Source organism: Alosa sapidissima, chromosome 12 (genome assembly GCF_018492685.1).
Source record: "Alosa sapidissima isolate fAloSap1 chromosome 12, fAloSap1.pri, whole genome shotgun sequence".
Classification (NCBI taxonomy): domain Eukaryota; kingdom Metazoa; phylum Chordata; class Actinopteri; order Clupeiformes; family Clupeidae; genus Alosa; species Alosa sapidissima.
The window spans coordinates 1,642,407-1,664,905 of NC_055968.1; the positions used below are offsets into that span (position 1 = coordinate 1,642,407).

Sequence of the window (22,499 nt, forward strand, 5' to 3'; positions counted from 1 at the left end):
GACAATGCTTAGCCTAGGCCTACATACTTTGACGTGAAGATATAATGATGGCCACAGCTGAGTTTAAATAAATTTAAAATAATTTATAGCTATTTATTTAAACTGGCATTGCAAAATGTCATTCCCATCACATCAAAATCTGTCTTGAAAATAAAAGGATCTAACGGAGATCATTTAAACTCATTTATGTTGTAAACATTGTTAACTATCAACAATAAGTAGCCTAGTCTAGGCTATAAATTCAAAATGTTTACATTCAGCAAATTACATGGTTTCATAATTCCCACCATCAAAATGTATTTTTCCATGTTCAACAAAGCACACTTTTGTTTAATTTCTGGAAAAGTAGTTTTAAATCTTTTTTCTTTGAATATGTGGATAAGTATTTCATTAAGCCTTTCATGTAGCAGCTCAACATTGAAGATAAAACAATTTTTAAAGTATTTTACTGTAAATTAAGTATTATGGCTATATGGCTACAATTTATAGGGTGGCTAGCAGTTTTTCAGTGGAATCATGCAAATAGTGATACAAGCACCAAATTTGGCAGTTGTTGTCTTGGGCATACTAAAACAATTTGTCCAATTGGCCACTCGAAAATCCAAGATGGCAGCCATATTGCAATTATAGCTCCATATGTGTGTGCTAATGTCCAAAATCTCTAGGCTAATCCCACTCTCTCCCATTCTCACGTGTAACACTGGTAAAGTTAGCTTAAAAGACATTTGCTTGAAATTCAAAAAATAGGCTGGCTAGACCCAGAGTTCCTTTGAGATGAGAGAAGCGTAAAGGACAAACATCAGTGCATCACTCCACCAATCAGGCCTTTATGGAAGTGGACAGATGGAAGCCATTTTTTGCCGGGAGTTTCCCCAAAAGCACCTGAACGACTCTCAGACCACGAGAAGTAAAATCAGCTGGTGTGATGAAACGAAGATTGAACTATTTGTCCACAATTCCCAACGGTGTGTGTGGAAGAAAGCAGGCACTGAGCTGCACTGATGTTTGTCCTTCTTTACGCTTCTCTCATTCTCTCAAAGGAATTCAGTGACCATTGGGTCCTTACCTGTCTGATCAAGGCCCTTCGTCCCGGATTACTCAGTTTGGCTGAGCGGCCAGATCTAGGAAGACTGTTGGTTGTTCCAAACTTTTCCATTTGAGAATGATTGTTTGAGGCTACTGTGCTCTTGGGCACTTTCAATGCTGCAAAATTGTATTGTATCCTTGCCCAGAACTGTGTCTTCACGAAACCCATGTCTCGCAGGTCTATGGACAATTCTCTTGACCTTGTGGCTTGGTTAGACTTCCGTTTTGTGAGATAGGGCGCTACATGTTTTAGCTGAGACAGCTGGGGTAGTTTGCTCAGAACGAGTGGGACAAACTACCTGTTGATGTGCAGAAGTACAATACATTATCAAGTAAAGGGTGCCATCATCTTTGTACATGACATTTTCATTTGTTTTATTATCAAAAATATTATTTGAGTCAAGAGTAAGGTCTAAATTGTATTAAACATGACATTAAACAACTAGATACTAGATAGTACCACATAACGCATGACCGCTGCTCAGTCCTGTACATCCTTTCCGCGAAAATAAATCACACTCGTCAATTTGTCTCCATCTCCTATAATGATTGTTTCAGATTATTTCTAAGAAAAAAAATGAGGATTTTTAGTTTTTCTTGGAAAGGTCCAAACAACTGGCCATCACTGTATAGTTCCTTTGAGACATACAGTAATTCAGCACTGAACATATCCTAACAATGATATGAGTGAATGCTTGGATGATAACCTTGCAAGGTAACAGAAGGGAAAACAATCTCTAAACAAGCCCCAAAACAAAATGGTATTTCTTTGGTAAGTCTCTTGAAAATAAAACTTGATGCACAAATAAGTTTTAATGAAGACAAAGAAATTGTGTAAGCATGAATGGTAAAGGCAACAGACTTGCCCAGCAAGAGAATGACAATGGAGTACAATACTAAGGTAAAATGACAAATACTACAAAACTGTGCCATTTCGCCACATTAATCTACATTTCGTCTTAAATCCACCATGTGTTATTTCTTTCGTCCCTTGTTGCAACCTCGTCCAAACCAGCCTCCTTGTGTCCCTTCTGTCCCTTCTACATGGCCACTGAATTCTGGATGACCAGTGTCAACAGCAGAATGTGGCAATAACAATTTCCGTGTGTGACTGGCCTCCTCCTTTGGCTGAAGAGTTGTAGCCATATTGAAGATTGGGTCTTCCGCTCTGTCAGAAATGAGGTGAAATTAATAATTACAGTTGGTGAAGTGTAGTCTACATCAATGAAAAACTATATATTCAGAGGAAGCACGAAAACTTACTTACCTATTGTAGGCTGGTGCTTTAATGTTTAGCTCCTCCATCAATAGTGACATCACATCATCGCACTTCCCATGGATTTTCAAAGTGGCCAAATCATCTTTAGGTGTCCACTTGAAAGAAAAAACCTGGGTTAGACCCCTTCTGAACATCATGTCAATACATATGACTGACAGTGTTCTAAAATTCTACACCAGCCTTGTCATTGTTCAGTCTATATTAAATGTTGGCAGGTGATGTGAAACAAACTCATTCTCGGTTATTTGTTTTACCGTTTATTCTAAACCAACGGATAGCGCTGTGGTTCGGGGAAACACTTGGAGACCACCGCTGTATCACAGACAGTGGTTGCAACACAAGGGGTTTTGCTCTAGTACACACAATTGAAAAGGGTAACATGGCATCAAACAAACTCAAAATATTCAGTTGCAGTTGTTCGTTCAAAAACCTTTCGGAGAACACATAAATAGCAAACACTTCAACACACGTCTATTAAGATCATAAACGTTAATGTAATATAGGCTACTGCAGCAATCAGCTTCCTCATAGAGGTGAAAGAATTAGACATTTTGTTGTGTGGGTGCTGCCACGGAAATGGTTGGCTATTGTTTGCAATTTCAAAAAAATGTACATTGGGGCAGCGGTAGGTATGGAGGGCAGGTGAAAAGGTTTTGGAGATGCAGTCACAAACTTGACAGGCTTAGGGAAACAGGCCAAAGAACAGAAAAAGTCTTGCTCAAACCCGGCCTCCAGTGCTGTTGGTTCCGTCGGTAGCAGATAACTCCAAATAGATAGCCTACTGAATTCTTGGAAGGGTGTCAGGGTCCAGAAACGCTCTCAGGGTAACACAGGGTCATCTGATAATCCACCAGAGTGAAAATAAGATCCACACACTTTCGTCTAACATTCAGTTTTCAACTTCTCTCTCGCCGCACTCATCCGCCATCGGTCCACACTATCTTCGTCATTGAGCTCCATTCATAAAGTGACAGGCCTACTCTTCTTGGTGGCACGTCATCGCGCCACAAACACATGCAACCAATTGCCACCAGTCTACCCCATTACATTAATACACAGGATTAGATGTTATAATCCCTTGTGCCAAAATCCAAGGTAAAAACACATTCAGACGCCCCTACCCAAATTAACTTAAAGAAAAACACGCTAACCACCAATCTGCCAACCAATGGTCACAAACAAGACAAATGGCCCATCTAACAGCAGTTTATAGTATGCAGCATGCCATTGGGGTTATCAAGTGGGCACCCTCATCAAGTGAAGACACTCCCCTCCATGCTGCCATCATATTACCACATTGAAATATCCAATACCCAAAATACTCCTAACCAGCCTAGGCATGGTCTAGGTTGGTTAGGTTGGTCCGTCCCGTTGATGCGAACTGAACTATAACCATAAAAACCCTAACCAACCACCATCAACCTAGGCACAGTCCATCACAAACACAACACAAATGAGCCAGTTAGTTTACCTTAGCTTACGCCCCATGTTGCCACCATATTACCACAATAAAATATCCAAATACTCTTAACCAACCTAGGCATGGTCTAGGTTGGTCCAGCCTGTTGATGTAGACTGAACCATAACCCTAAAAAACCCTAACCAACCACCATCGACCTAAGCACAGTCACAAACACAAAACAAAAGAGCCAGTTAGCTTACCTTAGCTTGCGCCCCAGGAAGGGTAACTTCTTCTTACCCACAACCATTCGCTTGCTCGTTCTGCTGCCAAGAACATGTTACTAACCACCTGCCTTAGACTTCTTCCACAAATGCCCAATTCAGACAGCAAGCCAATAGCAGATCTGGCCACAAAGTTAATTTGCCTAACCCCTTTACTTAGGCTAATGAATTGACCTCCCCTTTTATCCTCAATTGCCACTGCCAAACATTTCAATACCTGGTTGTGACGCCACATATACCGCCCCTGGGTGAGACTTACCTTGCACCCTGATAGGATATAGTGGAGGCTGCCCACACACAAACAAAGTGTGCATTTATCATCCTCACCAAACCATTGACTTACTGTAAGTTCTTGGGAGATGGGAGCACATCATATGTAGCACTTAACATAAATCTGATTCTACCAGCTTTCATGCCCCATAGATCTTTCCATCTAATGCGTTCTTTCCATCTAATCCCTTTCCATCCTGTCCGTATTTTTTCCACCCCTTCCCAGTTCACCCACTGCCCTTGTTTTGCCTGTGACACTGCCTTAGTACATCGTACAGTCTCCTCCTGTCTATGCATTTCCTCCACTACCATTTTCCTCTTTTCTCCTGCAGAAGCCTTGCTCCACAAGGGTTTACTTACATCCACCCCTAGACCCCCCCACCCCCGCCCATGCTGCACATGGCCCATTATATCCCTATGCCTCAATGCTGATTGAGCTTGCTTAACTGCCTGTTAATCTGTTGATAATTTTTTCCAACCTTGACAGAGGAACTTCATAAACTGTCAATGGCCACATTAGCCGAGGCAATAAACCAAACTGAAGACACCAAAGCTTGAGCTTACCTGGCAGCCCTGACATGTCAATTTTTTCAATACCTTGCCTAGTGTCCTGTCTCAAGTCTTCAACCTGTGACTTATCACTGAGGCTTGCATCATACCACCTTCCTAGAGTCTTCACTGGTTTCTCCAGAACAGTGGGAATCACTTCTTTATTTATATCAAACTTTTATATATTACCTTCCCTTTAACAATTGAGAGACTCCTAGACTTACTTGGCTTCACCATCTTCCTTGGCTTCACCTATTTAACTTATCCAGCAACCTGTGCATGGAACGGTTGACGTCAAGGTTGTCATGTCGTCCAGGAAAGCCCTAATCGGGGGGAGGCGTGGCCCTCCCTGCAACTTCTCCCCACCCACTACCGATTTTGAGGCCCTAATAATGACCTCCATTGGCATTGTAAAAGCAAGTGGGGAGATGGTACATCCCGCCATGATTCCTACCTCGAGTTATTGCCACCCTGTGGTGTACTAAGCTGTAGTAAAACAAAATTGAATATCCAGAAAGTATGCTTTTACTAGGCTTTTAATGCTACCTGGGATTCTGAAATAATCAAAGGCCTCCCAACAGACTATGCGGTACTGATCCAAAAGCATTAGCCACATCCAAGAACACAACGTGCAGGTCTCTCCTCTCACGCTTCGCTAACTGAATTTGGTGCCAAACATATGCTGGTATGCTCTAAGAACCCGGAGAAGCCAGGGATTCTAGCTTTTTGCACCGTGGTATCAATTAGTTTATTCCTTTCAAGGTACAGTGGGCATCGCTTTAAAATGGCCACTTCAGTCGCGAATTACGAGGCGTGAAGCTTTAGTACCACTTTCAGCCACTGTACATCGCTCTGTCAGTAGCCTGACTGCCGCCCCTTCTGAAAAAGCAGGAGGCTAGGCTACCTTTAAACGTAATTGTTACCGAGAGGAATCCCAGCCTATGAATTCAATAACAAAATAAATCGTAATTAAACATTACCTCGATTAAGGCTACTTGGGTATGGCTTAAGGCTTGACTACATGGTGGTAGCGAAAATCGAATTCTGCTTTTGATAGCCTACCGGTGCCGTTCCACAAAACAAAAAAATATCTTAATTTGCTATCTGTCTATGTTATTGTCAGTGTTGGCGGTAACGCAACTACGCAAATCAAAACAGTGTCTTAATTTGCCCTACTTCTTGACTGCAATGTAGTCAATTGACTGCTCGACATGTCATTTTTATTTTTCTGTACAATAAACAAATACATCTGCTTTATGCCGCAGAATTACATTCATATTTGGCTGACTGCAGATGCGCCACTTCCCTCCCCATATTCCAAGATTAAGATAGTAGCCTATACAAAAAGCACTTCATACCATCATAAATAAAAAAAAATCGTTAAAACGAATAGCTATTTGCAATTTGACAAAACACTGGTCCTCATTTTGCGAATGCGAGGACGATATGAGCCTGTTGCCTTTAGTTAGATGTCCGAGTCACGCATAATGTTTGAAAACCACTGGCTCGTAATCACAATAATTTAACACACGACAGTTGGATAGCCTACTTCATCATGTCCCCATGCCTACATTTTTGTGAGTAGCATAGAGATCATTAAAAACAATAAAGTATGGCTCTCCGTTTGGGACATCGAAAACTTTTTTTTTAAATATTTTTAATAGACTACCGTCGAAGATGCTGACTTGCAAAAGCCTTGGGATAACACGTTATCTCCACTATCATCAGTCATGCCCCTTGATCAAAGTGGGGAATGAAATAAAAGTTTGAGAACCACTGGCTTAACAAGTTACCTGCAGTCCAGAACACAGAATCTGTTGCAATATTCTGATGATCGGCGATGATATCGGCAAATGTTTGTTTTCCAAAGTAAGAATTTCACTTCACCATGCACCTTCGACAATGAATAGCTCATTACACTTGTTACTGTTAAACATAGGCCTACCTGGTATCATTACAAACATTATTCTGTGTCCTAAAACTGGCATATTTTATGGCATTGTGTCATGTAAGTTCGTTGCAAAGACAATTGAGACACACATTGGATTGTGTTATTACTTGAACATTCCACACTATCCACAGCTGTGGTAGGCCTATCAGGGGCAGGAGAATTACTGTTAGCGCAGGCTTTATGTAAAATTCTTCAACAGAAGGCCTTGAATGTTGTCTTGTTTGTGGAGCGCTTTAGCCTAGAAATCTAGACGCGCCCCTAGCGGCAGCAGGACTAGTCTAGCAACTCTCCGTTGGCTTGTGAGCTCCAGAAATCGAAACTTAATCAAGCCTTTGAAATCGTGTATAGAGTCGTTTGGTGGGCATAACATAATGATTGATGGCAGAGTTGCAACGTTTTGGCTTGAATTCCCTGCTACTTGAAAACAAATATCCTATTGCGTGCAGAGGGAATTTGAAAGACAACTGATTATCCCGCCCCTCGGACTGAGCACTGCGAACGGTGCGTGCCCAGACCCTACATTTTAATGTGGGTCTGGCTCGCCAGGCTAGGAGCGCTTTGCTTCACTTCTGTAATCTCGGCTTCATTGAAAATGAGGGCTTCCCTCAATGACCCTCCGAGAGTAAATAAAGGTTGAATGAATGAATGAATGAATGAATGAATGAATGCCCAAAATAAAGGCCTGTGGTTTGCCCAGCCTACAGTAAATAACAGACCCGCCAGAATGTGCGTTATGATGCTTTTTTACGAGCAAGATGTTTTTGGTACCCTACGCACACTGCATGTTCTTAAATAACAATGATCATCAGTAATATTCGACCATTAATTTGGGTAAATGGGCAAGCGTGACGACCTTGATTGGCTGATGATTGTAACGCGGGCATGATTCCAAACACCTCCCTTACGATGATGAGTGACAGGTCTCAGAATGCGTGCGCTACACAAGGACGGAAGATGATGAATAACTGGGGCCGTAGGCTATTCACAAAGGCTTTTATCTTACTACTAGGAGTAGGCTACTCCTAAATCGCACTTAAAGATTTTAGCTTGGAGTTTTCTCTTAAAAGTTATTCACAAAGCCTTTCAGACAACTCCTAAACTAGGAGTGAGTCTTTGTGGCTATGGATGACGTCATTACTCATGCACGAGCTTGACTGAAGTGACCACCTTGATTGGCTGACAAATGTAACGCAGGAATTCCAAACACCTCTCTTCCGATGATGAGTGACAGGTGACAGGTCAGAGAATGCGTGCGCTACACAAGTAGTGCGAAGGACGGAAGATGATTAATAACTGAATAAAAAGGCCTAGCCTAAATGAATAAAGAGTAAGGCAAAACAAATAGCCTAGTAGCCTAATGAAACATAGGCCTATGAATTGATGCAGTAGCCTACATTTGCAACATTATTAAATTAATCTGTCACCATATGCCTAGGCTACATTTGCAAAGAGGAGAACATTTTAATTTGATTCACAATGAAACGTTACATTTCATTTACATGTTAACAATGAGTAGTTTTGGTTGTTGTTGGTGGCGTTATTGCATCCCTTTTAAAAATGCAAAATTGTTCCCTCGCGATTGGAAGCTCCTGTTGCGCATAGGCTACGCATTTCAAAACATCGCAACGTAAAATGCCACAAAAAGCTGTTTATGAATAGGTCTTAGTGAGTTAGGAGTCCTCTCGACTTAAGTTGTCCCAGACTTAGGTGCTACTTTTAGGTCTAAAATGCTTCTTGAATTACTTTTTGTGAAAAAGTCCTAAAGTTAGGAGTGAAACACCCATTATTTTTAGGAGTTGCTCCTAAATTCGCCAGTTAGGAGCTACTTTTAGCCTTAAAATTCTTTGTGAATACGGCCCTGAATAAAAAGGCCTAGCCTAAATGAATCAAGGCAAAACAGCCTAGCAGCCTAATGAAACATACCGATTGATGTAGTATCTTTGTAACATTATTAAATTATTCTGTTACTATGCCTACGTTTGCAAAAGAGAACATAATTTGATTTAATTTGATTCACAATAATGTTACATTTAATTTACATGTTGACAATAATTAGCCTAGTTTTGGTTGTTGTTGGCGGCGTTATTGCATGTTAGTTATGCCTACAATGCAAAATTGCTTCCTCACGATTGGAAGCTCCTGTAGCTGCATAGGATTTCAAAACACGGCAAAATGCTGCAGGTTTGTGAATAGGTCTGTGAGTAAGGAGTCCTCTTGACTTCTTTTAAGCTGTCAGAGGTGGGAAGGTGTGATTTGTTGGGGGCAGGGCCGGATTAACTGGGCACAAATGTCTGATGGCCCCCCTTCCCCCCAGCCAACGTGAATCGGGTGGTTAGTTAATAGGCCTATCGTGAAGATTTTTCCGGCCATCTAAGGCACGAGCGCATCTGTGAGGCCAAGCCTCACCAAGCAGCTCGTTTGTTTACAACTAACATTCCATTTAATTAAACTGCTTTATAGGCTATGCCGAAATAGTTTTCAACATTTTGAATATTAGTGTCGGGTTAATTAAATGTTCTCAAAGTAGCCTTATGGCTGAAAGCTGCTTGGGATCCCCCCCGTCAAGCAATATAACCATACAAACGCGCTTCCTGCACTCATTGTTTCAAAAGGAGTAATTTTGGCTTTGTCAGACCTGAAGAGCTGTGGACGGCACGGCACGATATGCCCAATGAAAATAAATTAAATTAACGCAACACAACACAGACCCCGCTTCTCTCGCGTCAATCACTGACAGTAACCTAGAATAAATGCATGGGGAAAAACACTTCCCCATGACAAAGACATCGTAAAACACTGAAAGTTAATATTTTGTCACTAGCAACATTCATCTGTCCTTTGTCAAATGTATTATGTTCCAAGTACCCTATGCGTAATTCTGCTTCATAAAGTTGAACAAATACATTTGCTTATTTCACAGAAAAATATAAATAGCCAGTTAGGGTCTACAGTGCAGAGTTGGTAAGTTATGGTAGGCCAACTTGCAGTGAACAGACAAACAGGGGAAATTCTTTCTCTTGTAGCCGAGTAGCCTCAGGTGCGCACGTAGACATAAGGCCGAACATGCAAGCGCCAATGAATCGTGCTCTTACGACAATCACGCCATTAAACTTAAATAGGTTAACATCACTCTAACCCTTCAAGCAAGGAAAACGATGATTTGAAGACATCTGTTTCGTTGGAAGGGCAAGGGGTAGCAACAGGGCAACACAGTGACAGGCCCGATGGCAGGGCTGTTATGAGAGTATTCAAATATGGGATATTTTACGGGAAAACATTAAAACGGGGGAAAGTTAAAATACGTGATAAACACGGAAAAAGTTGGCATGCATTGTTTCGGTCCCCGTGCACAGGGATTATTTGTCATATTATTAATCACATATGATTATTTGTGAAATTGTGCAAACAGACGCAACACATTTGAAAAGGAAGGACTGGTAGCATGCAAGCTCACGGGAAAGATTGATTTAAGAACGTTATCACAGTGTGTGGCTGTGGCGCGGGCGGAAGACAGCGACAATTGGCAGGGGAGGGTCATGTCTTTTTTAAAAATTCTGTCGGAGGGTCATTGAACAGCAGGCAATAGAGGGTCATGCAACTTGCAACTGAAGCACTCAAAATTCCTCCGGTGGCCCCTTCAATAAATAACGAACAGTCCCTAGATTGCTGCTGGGCTTGTCTTGGTTCAACAACTCATTGCCATCAAACGCATAGCCTATATCGCGGTTGCATCCATTACAAACAAACATGGAATGTGAACGTCTGGGATTGGGGAGAGCACTAAATGCTCTACTGAATAAGCACGAAGTCAAACCTTTAAATGAAAAACACTCTTTAATAATCAAAAAAATAAAATAAACCGCTAATGAAGTAAACGTGTGACCATCAAAAATTGTTTATCGCCTGTAACTCCGTGATAACAGGACGTAACAGGAAGGCATTTGGCTGAGCAACGGAGGTTAATATGCTCTATATTTTGTCCAAATGATGTCTGTCTAACATCGTTGCACTCAGAGAAAACCAGAATGTTTAATTTGTCCTGCGTTTTTTCAACGGCTGCAAACGGGATTCACTCGCAGTTAACCAAATATTTCTTTATTAGGACAGGGCAGGCATATCTCTGGCTATTAAATTATTTCTAAACCAGTCTGCTAAAGTCTGTAGTGAAGTCTGTGTAGGGTTTTCCAGGCTCCATTTCTTTTTACGAGACACCCTGCTCACTTGAGCCATCTACCGGTTGTTTGGGTTGTTGCAGCGTCTCACTGGAAAAATACAAATTAAAGTCGCGTGATACCGCGTGAGCCCACGCGCGGACCGCGAGTGAAGCTGGCCAAGTCGAAGCACTGCCCACTGTAACTTGTAAGTCTCCATAATTCCGTGAAAATGCATGGATTCCAGTTGCTGCTACTGGAAGCAACTGAATCCATGCATTTCCACTGAATTATTTTTGGAATCTGATCCCTTATCATACCTGTTCGTTCGTACTCGTCGCTCGACTTATCGTGACTAAATTCAAGATGCCGTCGAACGGTAAGTAAGTAAGGACATCATACTATTAAAAAAACAAGATGTATCCAACCAGATTGTCAGCTTGGAACAGACCAAGGACCATATAACCAAAAAAACTAAACTCACAGACCATCGACATCTAAATGTAAACTGTCCTAGCTGCATAGGTAGTGTCTCAAAACTGTTGGCTTATTGAAGTCTGTCAGGCCTGTTAAACAAACAACTCTTTTAATTCAATTCATTCTGTTTGGATGAACATACAAAACTCACATACACACTCACAGCTTTGCTTTGGAGTCGTGCATATGCAGTTTAAGAAACACTGATATAAAATATATTTTACCACATCTGTTCACGGACCACTAAGGGTAGCTTACAAACGACATTTGAGAAATGCTGCTGTATGTAGCCCATACAAAATGACATTTGAATAAATTATATGTTCAATAGCGTGAAGGATTCTTTTTGCAAAAAAAATGGTTATTACTAGGGCTGTCAGCGTTAACATGTTAATCACAATGCGATACAGGTGTTTTGGGAACACCGTTATAAAAGGAGCAAAATGCTATGCTGTTTCACCTGAGGGGAGGCTAACTATCTATTGTTTATTGTAAATGTTTATTTTGGTATTCCCAAAACACCTCTAACTACATGCATTTATTCTGTGAATGGGACTTGGTACAATATTGGTACTTTACACATTAAATATCCATATACTTAACTATTTCCACATAGATTTTTATGGTCCTACTAGCCCCCCTAGCTACCCCACATACCATTTCAGTTGCTTGAAAATGGCACAAAAATACAAACACGCCTTGTTTTATCCTTATTATGTCATGGTCATTTGATGTGGATACTTCAAATTGTTGGAAAACATTAACTGTTTTTTGAAGAGGAAATAGTAAATAATACCAAATGAAAATGTTTTTTAATACCCTCAACATCACACTTAATGCACATTTTTCCGAAATCTATGGCCCTTTCGAAAGCCAGGAGACTTTTAGTACAGACTTTAAATTGTTTACACATGCTTTTTAGGAGTTGGTCTTCCACCCTAGAAAATTTGAGGAGGCTAGGGAAAATATTTGTCAAGATATTAATGCCCAAACATGGCACATGTTTTTCAAGCTGTAAAAATGAAAAAAAATCTGATTAATTGTGATTAATTGCGATACTATAGAAATTCAGCGATTAATCGCGATTATGAAAAAAATAATCGTTTGACAGCCCTAGTTATTTACATTTTAGTTATTTACATTTATCCAAAGTGACTTACAAAGTTATGAATTGTGTGTTGAAAGATTGAAAGATGGTTAAAAGAATAACTTACAAAGATAAGTAAAGCAATATCAAAACAATACTGACAAATAATAAGAATAGTGATTGGCTCTCTCTTAGTTAATTGCCAACTGAAAATGGTACCCTTGATGAAGGCTTCTATCATGAGCCATTTCAATAACAATACCTGCAAGTTGACAATGTAGAGTCTTGGTCTCTTATTAGCAGGTCTGTTCATACACCAGAGGCGTGGATATTTCTTCAGCACCTAATGAGCAAATAATATCAAAACTTTATTTAGAGAGATGATAAAGTGATATCTTCATAACTGTTTAAATTCTCATTCTCCTACCTTAAGGCTTGAGCCCAAACAAAGGATGGTATCAGAGCGTTCAGCTGCCTCTATAGCTCCCTTCCAGTTAAGCGGTTGGTCCAGGGTGCCTCGTTCTCCAAAGTGCACAATAGTGTCCCTAAGATCTCCTCCACAATGACAACATTGTCGCCCAGTTATATGCCTGTGTACAGCTGTGCGCTCTGTTACATCAAAGAGACGTATGTACTCCCTCACTGGGATGCAAGTCATACACACCTACAACATGAAAAAAGGAGAATTTAGTTTATGGTACTTTCAGGTAGGAATTCATATATCAGTTATCAATTACATTTGATGTAATCAATTACCATTCAGTGTTTCACATATATTGACTAATCTGTGGCGGGGCGCCAGGAAATCAAAATCGGCCGCCACAGATTAATATTCTATGTTTAATTTAATTTAATTTATTTTAAATTAAATACAAGATCAAATCCTTGCATTGCCATTGAGCTGCGCTTACACAAGCAGCCTTTCCTTACCCCGCCCCACTCTCTCTCGTAGCCTGCTGCCCCTCCTCTGCATGTGCATTTAACAAAGTATTCACAATTGTTGAAGGATTGTTGTTGCCACATAGTAGCATCGTGACCATGCTTCGCAAATTTGTTCAAAACTGCTGCATTGAAGTTAACTCTGCTAAGGTCTTATCACAACATAGTAGGCTACATTGAAGAAACTAAACTACGTTAAGTTATGCAATCAAGCAGTATCTCAAAGCTAATGTTAGAATACTGTTTGGATGTTGAATTTAGCATGCTTAGCCTACTTACAGCTGCTTGTCAATTTGGTTGAAGGGCTCATTTATTGACTCCGACACTGAATGTTAGCAAAATCCCGATGTAAATGGAAAAGTGTTTTCCAAAATTCAAAAGTGCTTGTCCCAAGGAGAAGTACGAACCTTTATTTTAACTATGTAGAAAACGTTATGAATTGCATCCACACATCAGCAGCCTTTTAACTGTGTTAATCACGAACGTCTTAAAGTGACAGGCACTCAATTAGACCTATACACTACCAAGACGATGCCCCCCCCCCCCCCAATGTCCAAGTCAGCTACCGCCACAAATTGAATCCAATTCTGTGGGAAACACTGCCATCCCAGCGCAGATCTGGCTGAATGTGATGTGTGACATCATGTTTGTATTGTAAGATCATGAATGTGATGTGTGACACCATGTTTGTATTGTAACATCATGTTTGTATTGTAAGATTCTATACACTTATACACTCTATACACTTTCAAAGTTTGCAATATTTTGTCTGTAGGAACTAGCAAAATATCGATTAATTCATTAATCATTAGTTGATTGACCTTATTGATCAATTAACGATTAACTGATAAGAGGCTTTTTCCCTAAGAATGTACATTTCTCACGGTATCAATAGTGTCTAACATAAAAAGCAAAATATTGCGTATACTGAATATTGCGTATATACAAATTCTTGGGTGTGTGTGTTTTTTTTTAATCATTAGCCTACTTGGGTGGGGAGCTAAAGCTATGCCATAGTCAGAAATATTATATATATATATATATATTTAGCAAAGTAGGCCTGAGTAACAAATGTGACCCTGCAAGGTGAAACCAGTCGTGTTGCACACGGTGGTATTTTGAGAAAATCCACAATAAACAAACGTACAGGTTAAAATGACGAATTTCACGTTTTCGCATAATTCAACAGTATACAGTCTACACTTTCATACATTTCACTTTTCACTTTAACCTGCAAGTTTACTTTTTTAATACTGTATACAGAGGCTGGAATGGTGCAGTATAATACAGGATCTCCTTTCGTAAAATGCCTTATTATAAGCAGAAAAGTGAAAAATGCTTTACACCTCTATGAACATGTTTCCATGTAGCTCAGAGAGGTTTTGCCTGGGGAGTCCACTTCTTAGGTGGAGTCCATCACAGTTTTGAGAGACCACTTGCTGAACCTGTCAAAACACAAACAAGAAAACAGTCAAGTTTTAGTTTCCGTTAAAAAGATGGAATTATATAAATAATACTCAATTCTACAACAAGTTTGCTGGGAAAACAATAATATCAGTAAGAAGAAAGTGTATATAATATAAATTACTTTGTAGAGGAGCCTTAAAATTCCTAATGGGGCTTTGTTTATTTGACCCACATACCAGTTTTTCTTTATGCAACATCTTGATGCACATGTGTGTGAAAGTGGGCTCAGCTTGACTCAAATCTGCCACTCTAAAAAACAGAGAGACTTATTAGTGTAAAGAGAAGGCAAGATTAAGCTTTAATTTGATATCCTGACATTGCTGAAACTGCACCTGAGCAATAAATGTTATTATTTATACAGGAGATATAGGCCAGCAGGTTCAACCAAGACTGAGAAATAGAAATCATGTGATAAACTAATAATAACTAAATCATCATCATCATCATCATCATCATCATCATCATCTAGTAGTACTATGTGAACAAGACATACAGAACGCTTCCATGCAGCCAATAAACGGTTTCAAATCAATTTATTGGGAATAAACCGAATATGCGTGTCTTGTAAACACCTAAATCCTGATTGAAATAAACCGAAAAAGGCCATATTCGGTTTACTAATAAACCATTTGCACACCCTAGCATATGCTTGTTTTAAACAGAATATTGGGTCATTAAAACGCCTTAAATGCAATATGCTCCTAGAAGGAAGAGTGTTGTAGGCCTGCACATTCTCAATTCGCACAGAATTCGGATGAAATGAACCAATTCTCTCACGCACTTTCCTAATCATGGCGAAACAATGCGCACACTTTTGGAAAAAGGAGACAAACTTATGTCTTGCAATCATAAAAATGACATGGAGTTCATCGACGGGAGAAAATGTCGTAATAGCTACGTTTTTAAAAAGATTCGTAAAAAAACTTAATGAGGCTGGCTATCAACATACGCCTCAACAAGTAAAATACAGGTGGAAGACCCTGAAGACGTTGTATTATGCAGCCAAAAGAGGGAATTCCACCAGCGGAGATTTACGTCATGACGTTGGGAGCATATTTGTAGGCTGCGTCACTGACTTATTCTGAATAATGTTGATTGCTATGTAAACAGGAATATGCTCAAAATGTGACATTGTACTTGCTTGTAAAGAGGTTAAACGGAATATTGACATAAACGGAATCAATAAACTGATTCAAAACTGTTTATTCCCGGCATGAAAATGTGCTGATTGGGGCAGCCGTGGCCTACTGGTTAGCGCTTTCGGACTTGTAACCGGAGGGTTGCCGGTTCGAACCCCGACCAATAGGAAGCGGCTGAAGTGCCCTTGAGAAAGGCACCTAACCCCTCACTGCTCCCCGAGTGCCGCTGTTGTAGCAGGCAGCTCACTGCATCGGGATTAGTGTGTGCTTCACCTCACTGTGTGTTCACTGTGTGGTAAGTGTGTTTCACTAATTCACGGATTGGGATAAATGCAGAGACCAAATTTCCCTCACGGGATCAAAAGAGTATATATACTTACTACTATACACCTCAAAGTGCAATAACTGATACAAACAAACTGGTATAATGGAATAATACTGGAACAACAACAACAACAACAACAACAACAACAACAACAACAAGAAAAGCATTTCCTGAAGGAAATACAGTGCATGAAAATGCAAAAATATGATGTAAAATATCATATAGAGTAAAAACAAACTATATTGGCTGCTAGGTAGATGAGGTTTAATATAGTTGGAATGACTGAACAGTTAAATAGGTGGATAGTTGACGATAACTGACAGTTGGAATGGCTCTAATGTTTGCTAGCAGTTATGCTAACTATGTTAACAAAGATAATAATGCTAACCAAGTAACTTAACTTAGTTAATTTAGCTAATGTTTTCAGGCAGTTTTTAAAAAAAATGTTAATAATGTTAATGCTGTTAACTATGTTAACAATGCTAACTGTGTGACTTAGCTACCTTAGCTAATAATTTATAGCAGTTATACTAAAATATTAAGAATGCTAACATGCTAACCATGTTACTTAGCTAACTTGTTAACTATGTTAACTAGCATGCTAACAATGTTAAAATGCTAACTATGTTAACCATGTGACTTAGCTAACCTAGCTAATCATTTTTAGTAGTTATGCTAACTAGCATGCTAACATGCTAACTATGCTAACCATGTTACTTAGCTAATCATTTTTAGCAGTTTTGTTAAACATGCTAACATGCTAACTATGCTAACCATGTTACTTAGCTAACTTAGCTAATCCTTTTTAGCATTTTTAACAGCCCGGGTCCGGCCCAATTCTGGCCCACGACCTGATGTCAAAATAATAATAATGTAATTCGGCCCTTGAGGGTATTTTTAATTGCAACAAACAACGACACTGATTAAAACAGACGATAGATCCAAGTAAGGTGGCAAATCTCTTTTGTACTCTCCTTCACTAGTTGCTAGACATCCAGAGCTTCGATTCAAGCCCAAATCCACTTCAGAAAAGTTTTCAGGAAGTACGCGAGAAACACAAAGATGACATGCATTTGTTTGTAATGACACGCAAGTGATGCTGGCCATAGTTTTCCACAAATTAAAGCAGAAATACACCAAATGTTGAAAAAAGTTCATGAGTGATGAAGTCTTGGGTCTGTTATTCACCTATTCTGATTCTGAAGGAGAATATCTGCCTTTTTGGAGATTATGATCAACCGTCTATTGACAGTGATAGTCATGGTGCGTCTGTGAATGGAGGTGCGTCTTTGCGTCTTTTCGACAGTGTCCACTAAGCATACCATGCTTATTTCGACCCTCTGCTCAACATAGCTGGGGGTGATGATAGTGTCCGTAATAGACGTGGTACAGACAGCAGGGGTGGTAAAAGTAGGGCTCTAAAGAACTACAAAGTCACCTGTGATAAGAACTGATTTCACCAGGCTACTTTATTGTATAGTAGCATAGGGTTTGTGGTTATAGTAATAGTTTGTTATTGTTGGTTTACACTTTAGGCATACTTTTTTTCCTGTTAATTTGTTATGTGGGTAATATGACAAAAAAAGAAAGTAAACCTGCTCAAATATGTTCAACATCCAGTATTTACTGAAAGGTGCATAATTTGAGGTGGTTGCCATCCAGTGGCATCATAATATGCAAATTAGATGGGTAAATTGACCTCACATTTACAGTAGGACTTTATCTCTGACCACTTTTAAGCCATGGCCTTTTGAAATCTTGAAGTCAAAATCCAATTGTTTTTAAGTTTAAGACCAGGGGCCTATTGCACAAAACTAGGATAAGGGAATAAGCCGGGATATCTTGGTTATCCTGGCTCAATTTATCCGTGATCCAGTTGCACAAAAGCGGGATAGGGGGCAGCAGGATATGTTATGGTATAAGTTACCATGGTGATTCATTCTGTGGAGCTAGCCTACTCCAGACCAAGTTCCAGGATCTATTTAATCTCATCCCTTATCTCAGTCAGCAGTCACCACAAACGGAAACCAATAGTTATTCCACTGCCCACTACACATTGTTATCACATATACCTAGACCCACTGTCATTATTTAAATGTTTGTGATCATTAATTAACTCTTACATACTCGCCATTCCCGATCTGTCATGCGACAATGTGACGTCACGGGAGTGCCTAACCATTTTGCGCGTGGTGGTCGCGGCACTAGCTGCAATATTCTCCTAAACAGAGATGTTGCTGTTTGTTGCTGTTGTGAAAAGGCTATCGCTACCTACTTCACACCGTAGAAGAAGCAATGAAGCCGCTCTAGTTGCCATGGTGAATCAGTGAATCTGTGATCGGTGGCGGGGTCTATTTGAGGGAGCCGTGAGCGCGCACTTATCCAGGATAGGTTTAACCTGGCTTGATGAATCTGTGTCTGCTCATCCTGGCTTGCTCGTTGTGCAACCAATTAAGCCTGTACGCTCTTGTTTTGGATTCATTGAGCGCAGCTCAGTAACTTATCCCGGATGTCTTAATTCTGCTTTTGTGCAATAGGCCCCAGGTTTAAATAAGTTATGAGAGGAAAATATTTGTATTTGGTGTGAAACACACACATACATGTTTTTATGTTTTTTGTTTTGTTTGTTTTTATAATTTGTATTCATAATTATTTCATCATTTTATTATTTATAAGCTAGTTGTTAGTACAGGTGTCTAAAAAGAGCTAAAAAAAGACTTGCACTTTCTGTTTGCAGTTTTGTGTTATACAGTATTTGAAATAATGGGAAAAAAACATTGCATTTTCAGAAATATCTTTCTTTTTTTTGTATTATTCTTGAGCACTGATGTGGCCCCCTAATCAGATGGCATTGGCAGCAGTGGCCTTCTATATGTTGGGGACCCATACTATACATTTCTAAATCAAACTGTCTAGATCCATAATGGGGCTCTATGGGCTGGGAAGTAGACTAATACATATGAACTGAGAGATTTACTTGGTGAAGGGGGCTAAATAGTTGGGATTTTGTGGCACAGTAAAAACATTTGAACCCATTGTTCTTCAATTTACCTCACTGGCAGACCCCTCTTCAACTTTGTCCAGACACCATTAGGCCCACGGTAGTCTGGAATTGATGCAGCCTGGAGACCATATCAAATATGAGAAATGGATATCTATGTGAAAAATCGCCGGATTTCTCCTTTAAGCCAATGGTCAATCATTGGCTGATTTCCTTCTTTGCTTAATAATGCATCTTAAATCAGTCTCATTAGGTTACTACCGTGCTGATGCCAGCTCCAGTATAAATGACCAGGTTTTGGGATGTTCGTATTGCCTCTGCTAGCTGTTTCACCTTAAATCTCAGCTCCTCATCATCATCGAACAACTAAATGTGAGAAATGATATACAATGTTTGAAATTGCATCACCATTCATTTAACAAAAGAACAATGAAACAGATTACAGAATTTAAAAGTTGAAAAATGACCAAAAAGAAAAAACCTCATCTTGCTTTCTCTTCACCAAGGTCCTCTGGATTTGGCGTTTGCACAATTCTTGCACAATGTCTTGGTGCTGCTGTAAAGCTGCCAGATCCATTTCAGTGCGTTCACCATCTTCTTTCTTCAAAATGTCTGATATCTAAATGATGTAAAATGCAGATATAAAATAATTTAGCCACTACAAGAAAACTTTTTCACATTTATTCAGATTCAAACTTTTTTCACTTATTCAGATATTTCATGAATAGCTCGCAAATTCTCTAAATGACAATAGTTAGAGAAGGAACAAACAAAACAAGACGATTTAAAGGAACCATATGTAAGAAATGTCTTTCAATTAATCATAAAATGGCCCTGATATGTCACTAGACATTAAGAAATCATGTTAATTTCAAATACTTATATCACTGACAACTGAAGTCCGGCCAGGATATTGCCATTTAAAAAGTGAAGTTGCAGCCCTCAACTGATGTTGATGTTGTGTTTTGTCATGTCATGTTGTGTTTTGGCCTGATGCGCCACCCTCTACCTATCTACTAATCACAAAGTCAGTAGTGTTTTGGCATCCGGGTTGGCAACCTCGAGTCAGGGGGGAGGGGGAGGGGAATACACCGCTCTACAGTAATTTGAAAGTGATTGCAGAACCAGTTTTGGCCAAAATCTTACATATGGTTCCTTTAAGGCCGCTAACAAAGCAACCTGGGCTTCATTTCAATTATGGCCTCACTTTGGGTCAGTTTTGGCTACTTTTTGGCTGGATTTGGGGAATTTTGGACTTTTTTTTATGGCCATATTTTGGAATGCCACAATTGTTTTTTGGCCACACACATTTTGGATATCGTATATGCTTTAATAGTGTTGTGCGTGCAAATATCCCACTATGGACGTGCATACCATACAACAACTGATGACAATCGATTTATTTGACGTTAGACACTAAAAATGACCGCCGTGTAGATTACGCTATCGCTCACAAATGCGGAAGTAATTGTTTTTAAATGTAGGCGGTCTTGTGTGTCTCCACATTTCACGAATCACGATTGGCCAACATCATCCCAACACCGAGAACGCGCACAGATCTGAGCTGAAAGTCTAGTTTGACAAATATATCACATATCGTAGTATCACTTATGAAGTACACCCCTGAGTCAAGGCTTTGTGAAGCCTAGATATATGTCTAACGTGCTTCGTATACCCGACCGGGTTTGGTTGACAGCTTAAACACCATGCGATACGGCGACGCTAAAACAGATCTACTTTCGTGTCACAGCATACCCTGGCTTTGAGCGCAACATACCTCGCTACCCACTAATCGAGATTCATACCCCACTGGTGGTCACTTATTATTGTGTAGTTTGAGACGTAGGCCTATGTGGATTTACCGGCTCTTTTTTGAGTTCTGTAGCCTACTTAAAACAAATCATCATGGTATTCGATAAGTGGACCTTGCTTTCAGGTTTACATTTGAGTACACCCCCTGCCCGCAGGGACTCGGAGAAGTGCCCCACATATGCATCATGGTCGTTAATGCTAAGTTAACTGCATGGCGTTCTGGCATTTCAGTAGAACATTGATTGTGCTGTTTTCGGGAATAGTTTGTTATATTTTTTTTATTTTTTTTCACAAAACAGCAACAGTAGGTTAAACAAAGACTCAATGGCATATTCATACGCCTCGGTGATAACATACAAAAATGCATGCTAAAACTTCTCTCTACTGTTTGTAAATAAATGTTCATTTATCCTACCGTTTTCAGTGTTTTTCTCTCTTTCTCTCGTTGCACAATTCTGGTCCTTTCGACTGCTTTTCTCTCGTTTCTGGAGGAGACGGAGTTATGTGTATGTCCCTCCATGTTCGTTTGATATTGTATACAAACCAACGACAAATAAGAGGACAGACAGGTACACGGAGTGAGGCGATTTTTGAGCAGCGCCCTCCAGTCAGCCTCCAGCCGACTCATAAATTCAGCAGCAGCAGCGTGAAACTTCTTCTTCTTCTTCTTTGGGGTTTTACGACAGCCGGCATCCAAAAAGTTGCATTGCTGTCACCTATGGGACTAGCACCGTAGTGCACTATATCCTATAGTCCAGTGTCTTTTAAAAATGTGAAAAAACAGCGTTTTCCCCTCCCGCTTAACCCTATTTCTAAAATGCTTTTCAGAGCGTGAAACTAGCGACAGTCAGAGCCCTTATCTCTGCGACAGCAGAGCCCGTTTACGGAGAGCCGGATCACTCCCTATTGTACCTGCAATCTGTTGCAGTTCCGCTAGGGGCGATCACGAATAAGTGCAAAAACAATGGGGGTCTATGGAGCTAGACGGCTAAATGTGTCTCTTTCACCTGGTTGTCGTTGAAAAATCGAAGATTTGATTGTGGTTTCTGCAAGATCAATATGGATTATAGGTCAAAAGTTGAATGAACGAGTACTTACGTCCTTTCGATTTCTTACAGGTTGGGTCGTTGTTATACTGACAGTATCTATGGTTGTTGCCCACAACTTTTTTATTTTTATGTTCTGACATTATGGCCTCTTTGTGTTGAATTTGTTATAATTTGTATGGTGATTTTTGTATGTAATAAAAAAATTAAAATAAAAAAGTTGTGGGCAACAACCAT

General features: G+C 39.9%; 1 protein-coding gene across 2 annotated transcripts; it reads right to left on the bottom strand.

The window, feature by feature from the left end:
• Positions 1-1,880: 1,880 nt before the first annotated feature.
• On the bottom strand, positions 1,881-22,088 carry sirt7 (sirtuin 7). Of its 2 annotated transcripts, none has more exons than XM_042056195.1 (10): positions 21,632-22,088; positions 19,886-20,023; positions 19,738-19,770; positions 19,455-19,525; positions 15,116-15,188; positions 14,819-14,917; positions 12,961-13,197; positions 12,796-12,876; positions 2,354-2,460; positions 1,881-2,254 (listed from the first exon to the last, which is right to left on the bottom strand). In XM_042056195.1, exons 1-10 carry the CDS (start codon positions 21,842-21,844, stop codon positions 2,062-2,064), a joined length of 1,245 nt encoding a protein of 414 aa, XP_041912129.1. In that variant the 5' UTR covers positions 21,845-22,088; the 3' UTR covers positions 1,881-2,061. The 2 variants fall into 2 exon arrangements, with proteins under 2 accessions (XP_041912129.1, XP_041912128.1); XM_042056194.1 differs by having other exon boundaries at positions 19,666-19,770; positions 21,632-22,086.
• Positions 22,089-22,499: the final 411 nt, after the last annotated feature.

Bases quoted from the DNA above. Each gene is read 5' to 3' on its own strand.
- sirt7 (XM_042056194.1), bottom strand. From the start codon at position 21,844: ATGAGTCGGCTGGAGGCTGACTGGAGGGCGCTGCTCAAAAATCGCCTC. The intron at 2,461-12,795 runs GTATTGTTATTG...TTTTCTTTCAAG, and splicing joins TCTACATTGTCAACTTGCAG to TGGACACCTAAAGATGATTT. The intron at 2,255-2,353 runs GTAAGTAAGTTT...CATTTCTGACAG, and splicing joins AAAGCACCAGCCTACAATAG to AGCGGAAGACCCAATCTTCA.